A 6000-nucleotide genomic window follows, 5' to 3' on the forward strand; every position below is an offset into this window, starting at 1 on the left:
AGTTATGGAGAGGGGAAATGTCAATCACCACACTGATACGACAATAATGATGCAGCAGTTTAACATCTTAGCTGTAAATGAAGGCTTTGTCCATCAGTAGGTTTCTGTTCCTCAAACAAACAGACAGCTGGTTTATCAGTCTTTATGTCACTCTTTCACTTCCCTTTGAGTAGCTACTGAAGCATATTATAACTACAGAGAGATGACTGAAAATACATTAATAAACTATCTTACATTTTTTACTATTTAAAATTTGAAATATGTTAGCATACTTCCCTTATTATAATGGTATAAACTACTGTGAATCAAACTGCATTTCATTATTAATTAGTATGATTGTTTTGAAGAACGTTCAACAGAATGTATGAACAATTCTTAAACGATGAATTTATTTAAAATCGGTTGATAAAATGCCTGTGCTGAGGAAGTAAATTCCGGGTGACTGTAAACATCTAACAATATTATACATTTAATTAAAAGTTTTCATTTAAATTAATGAATTATAGTTATGTGTAATTTACAAGACATTCTATCACAAACTGAAAATAAAAACATATTGATACGAACAGCAGAACAGCCCGACTTCGCAAGACAGCAAGACTTTTCAACAGATAGCAAATATCAAATAACATAGCATATAAAATAGCAAATGAGATCAAATAAGAATACAAAATAGGAAAATTATAGCAAAACTAAGCAATACTTTGCTGCTGAATGCTGAAGGAGTAAATGTAAGTTGAATATAACCATCTTAGAACAATTATATTCACTTAAAGACACATTACAATATAATGAATACTGATATGATTTATGAGACAGGGTCTTTTAACCAACAATAATAGCTTAATATTTGAGGTCCAACGAAAAGGTATATTCAGCTATTCACACAAATTGTGACTCATGATCATGCATAGTATGCATTTTTAATCTTAGTTTCTTGTCTCATAAGATGCGCAATGCATCTTTATGCAAGGTCAGAACATGTTCTTTATTAGATGTAGGTAAACTTACTTCCAATATCCAGTCTAGTGCCTCCACCAAAAGTTAACCACAGTGATACAATCTCATTCAGCGGCCGTACAAAAACCTCTGACACTATAGAGACACTGCTTTTGCTCTTTGTAAAACTACATTTATCTAAACCACTCTGATTTGAACAGTATCCCTGTTCCAAATGAATACACACTGTATAACCTTGTTTGATATATTACATCTTGAATAGGCATTTTAATTTAACTATATTTACATCTAAGGAAAATAAATGCAACAAAAATTCTCCAAACATAAATATACATATTGTTAAGAAAAAGTATTAGCTTTTGATATCAGAGGTCAAGATCTAGAACTGAATACTTACTGCCAACACTCAGTTTGGTCCCTCCACCAAAAGTCCACCACTGTGATAGAGTCTGATTGACTGGCTGTTCAAAAACCTCCAGACAGACACAGAGGGGAATGGTAACAGAGGCATGGAACTGATCACTGAATTCTGCATTGTAACTGATGCCCCCTACTGGTACACTCTGGAACTCCAGTAGACTGGACACATTCATGTTCCCCATTAAACTTCCAACAGTATGAAAACTGCTGTGGATTATGTTGATATACAGTCACTTCAGAAAGTATTCACAGCCATTACTTTTTCAAGAAATTTAAGATTTGAGATTTTGTTTTACTGGCAAGCACACAATACCCCATAATATCAAAGTGGAATTATGTTTTTATAATTGTTTTACTAATTAATATAAAATGAAGAGCTGAAATGTGTTGAGTCAATAAGTATTCAACCCCTTTGTTATGGCAAGTCTAAATAAGTTCAGGAGTACAAATGGGTTTAACAAGTCACATAATACGTTTCATTGACTCGCTCCTTGTGCATTAATAGTGTTAAACATGATTTTTAAACAACTACCTCATCTCTGTACCCCACACATACAATTATCTGTAAGGTCCCTCAGTCGAGGAGTGAATTTCAAACACAGATTTAACCAGAAAGACCAGTGAGGTTTTCCAATGTCTCGCAAAGAAGGGCAACTATTGGTAGATGGGTAAAAATAAAAAGAAGACATTGTATATCGCTTTGACCGTAGTGAAGTTATTAACTACACTTTGGATAGTATTTTTTTTTTCTCCAGGTAAATGAAACGGAATAGAGCTAAGCACAAACAAAATCCTAGAAGAAAACCAGTTTCAGTCTGCTTTCCAACAGACACTGGGAGACAAATTCATCTTTCAGCAGGAAAATAACCTAAAACACAAGGCCAAATATATCAAATCAAATCAAAGTTTATTTGTCACGTGCGCTGAATACAGCAGGTGTAGACCTTACAGTGAAATGCTTACTTACAGGCTCTAACCAATAGTGCAAAAAAAGGTATTAGGTGAACAATAGGTAGGTAAAGAAATAAAACAACAGTAAAAAGACAGGCTATATACAGTAGTGAGGCTACTGTATAGCAGTAGCGTAAAAGAGGGGTTGGCGGGTGGTGGGATGGACACAATGCAGATAGCCGGTTAGCCACTGTGCGGGAGCACTGGTATACACTGGAGTTTCTTGCCAAGTTGACTGAATGTTTCTGAGTGGCCTACATGTAGTTACAGTTTGGACTTAAATCTGATTGAAAATCTATGGCAAGACTTGAAAATGGCTGTCGAGCTATGATCAACAACCAACTTGACAGAGCTTGAAGAATTTGTGAAAGAATAATGTGCACATATTGTAAAATCCAGGGGTGCAAAACTCTTAAAGACTTACCCATAAAGACACACAGCTGTAATCACTGCCAAAGGCCAAAGGCATGTATTGACTCAGTGATGTAAATACTTATGCAATCAAGATAAGAGCGTTTGCTAAACGTGTCTGCTAAATGACTAAATGTAATATTCATTTTGTATTTTTCATAAATGTTTTACAAATGTTAGAATTCTTCCTCCATTTTGACATTACAGTATTTTGTGTAGATCAAGGACCAAAATGACAATACATTTTTTTATACCACTGCACTGTTGAATACATGTTTCTAATTGGCTTGAAGGGCATTCTAGAGCTTGCATTATTTAATTGATTATGCCCGAGAAGCCGGTGTTTGGAGGATATATTGTCACCGGTGTTGTTAGGCCCGAGGCGATGTCGAGGGCTGGCAAACTGTGCCAATATATCCTCCAAACATGGGCTTCGAGGGCATTATCACTTTTATACAATGGGTTACCAACATTTATTCATGCTATTTCATCCTTCCATGAGATTTAGTCCTGACAAAAATCTGAGGTTCGTTCTATTGGTTCGGTTGCCAGAGACGCGACCCAGTCGTTCAGTCTTTTTGTTCTCTATCTATGGACCCAACCCAGTCGTTCGTACTAAATGTTCCATTGCAATACTGGCTGGCAACATACTTATTCCTTGCATGCTAGCTAGCCTACTACGGCTAACTTACAGTCGTGTCAAACAGTGCAGCCAGAATAACAACAATAGCTGCATTTGCATTTGTTTAAACTGTTTTTTAGTGACATTTATTTGGATACCTCCATAACAATGAGGTGCGATATTGCCTGGCCTAGAAAATGTGCTGACTCATCAGGACACTGTTGTTCAGAGGAGCAAGCCAACAACACACCTAACACAATCACTTCAAACTGAAGCTGGAAAGACTGCAAACTAGCCACATTTTGTTGAACCTTTTTTCAATTGACATTTCTTTGTATATATCCATAAAAATGATGCCAGCTGATCCATGATTTAGACTGGCTGAGAAACACTTCCTGTCTGTCTCGTCCCGACACGTCCATTACTATGGGACAGCTGGAGATCGAATTTGAATATTGAAACAATGTTGCACATTTTGAAGAGACAGACAGCAAGGTTTATACAAATCTCTGCTTTTGAAAATGAAATGTTAGTCTGAAACAAATGTGAGACAAAGCCTAGATACTTTTTATAGGGGTTATCAAGTTTATAAATTGGCTGGCTGGGCTGATGAGACAATGGTTTGAGCAGTCAGGTGGAACAGAGTAAATAGGCATTTTAATATCATAGATTTTGCTGGTGGTAACTCGTGGAATAGAAACCGTCTGGAATGCGGTTTTACCCAATCAGCATTCAGGATTGGACCCACCTGTTGTATAATTCCCTTTAAAAACTATGTGGTTCGAGTTCTGTGTGCTGATTGGCTGACAGCCAGCCAGGCCGTATACCACAGGTATGACAAAACATGCATTTTACGGCTCTCATTATGTTGCTAACCAGTTTCTAATAGCAATAAGGCACCTCAGGGGTTTGCGGTATATTGACAATATACCAAAGCTAAGGGCTGTATCCGCGTTGCGTCGCGTTGCGTCGTGCTTAAGAACTGCCCTTTAGCCTTGGTAAATTGGCCATATACCACACCCCGTCTTGCCTTATTGCTTAAATAATGCACGGTGAATCAGCACGGTAGAATTCAATGGCTGTAGTTAATTCTTACATGTTCTATTGAGCTACTTTTGAAAGCAAAAGTTGAATTAAAAACATTATTGGCATTGTTTTATTCAATTTTCATAATAGCAAGCTAAGACTGATGGTTTGGTTTGCTGGTTTGTTTGCTTGGTTACCAAGCCAACTTTTGGAGCTATCTAGAAATCTACATCAGTGGATGTTAAACACATTTCTGCCTGCAAATTAACACATTTCTAGCGACAAATGTGTTGAATTATAGTCACGGTATAAAAGGGATAATCAATTCGGGCTCTCTGTGTTCTGTGGAAAATAATACAACTCAGTGGAAGGTAGCGTAAATTCCACTCTGCTGTATGAGACATGAGCCGTGAAGACAGTTCTTATTGTACAGAAACCAGAGTTTGGCCCCTAAGACAAGGTTCCTCTCATCATTATCCATACCCAAGCCATCTCTCCCTGGTACCTTACATTAAACAAACACCAACTCGTTCTATGAAATGCATGCTGTAGGTTTTATCACTTCCCAGAATAGAATTGATATGATTGAATTCACTCTTTCAGGGTTTGTAGGGCATGAATAGTTGGGATGTTGGATTTGGACAAGGTCAACATTCATGCTATTGTGTACTGAAAAAGGTTCTCCGTACAAGATGAAGATAAATCATAGCTTTTAAAAACTATTCTGAATTTTGTTCAACATGTCCTTCAAAAGAAAGCATTTTCCACAGCTCTGTATCCTTAGTGGTCCCAGTGTGTTAACACATTTTGTTGCAGAATATATTGAGAGATATGTACAATATCATAGTCTATTGACAAGTCTAACCAAATACATTATTCTATTGTAGTGTCATATTTAGATTATTTGGTGTTTTGAATACTTTAGAATACAGGAGACTCTGTAGCTCTGCAGCTGTTGAGTCAGAGCAGTTCCTCTTTAGCTGAGGGAGGTTTTTGTACGACGTTCCAACACCGTGTGAACGGAAAGCTGTTACGCTGCTGACAGTAGTAATCTCCTGCATCTTCTTTCTGGACTCCAGTGATGGTCAGAGTGAATTGAGAACCAGATCCACTCCCACTGAAACGACCTGGAATCCCAGACTGACGGTTTGTAGCATCATAAACCAGGAGATTAGGAGCTTCTCCAGGTTTCTGCAAGTACCATTGGATATAAATACTAATATATGAACTGGCTGTACAGCTGATAGAGACAGTCTTTCCTGGACTAACAGACTGAGATTTAGGAGACTGAGTCAGAATTATATCTGCTGATGATTCTGAAAAATAAACAAAAGGAAAGAAAGGTTGATTAGTAAGGTTATCACAACAACAAGCATATCGTAAAGCATAGCCTATCAAGCTAAATCCGTATTTAATCTGTCATGTTAAATTAACAAATGAAGTGCAACTCTGAAGCCAAACCCTTAATGAATCACAGTTGTCAAAGTGTCTCTCACCCTGAACAAGGAGCCCCAGTGTCCACAACAGTAGAATCAGTGACATCATCATTGTGCTGCGTGTCAGTGGCTCTGAAAGGAGTGAACAGTCACTGATCAACACTGAGGTTATAA

General features: G+C 37.3%; 1 gene segment (V, D, J or C); it reads right to left on the reverse strand.

Moving 5' to 3' along the window:
• The window catches only part of LOC106588304 (Ig kappa chain V region Mem5-like), a 29167-nt gene extending 23167 nt beyond the window's left edge, over positions 1-6000 (reverse strand). The window contains 3 exon segments of the V gene segment in view: positions 1012-1049; positions 5412-5706; positions 5887-6000. Coding sequence covers positions 1012-1049; positions 5412-5706; positions 5887-5938 — 385 coding nt within the window.

Source organism: Salmo salar, chromosome ssa27 (assembly GCF_905237065.1).
Source record: "Salmo salar chromosome ssa27, Ssal_v3.1, whole genome shotgun sequence".
NCBI lineage: Eukaryota > Metazoa > Chordata > Actinopteri > Salmoniformes > Salmonidae > Salmo > Salmo salar.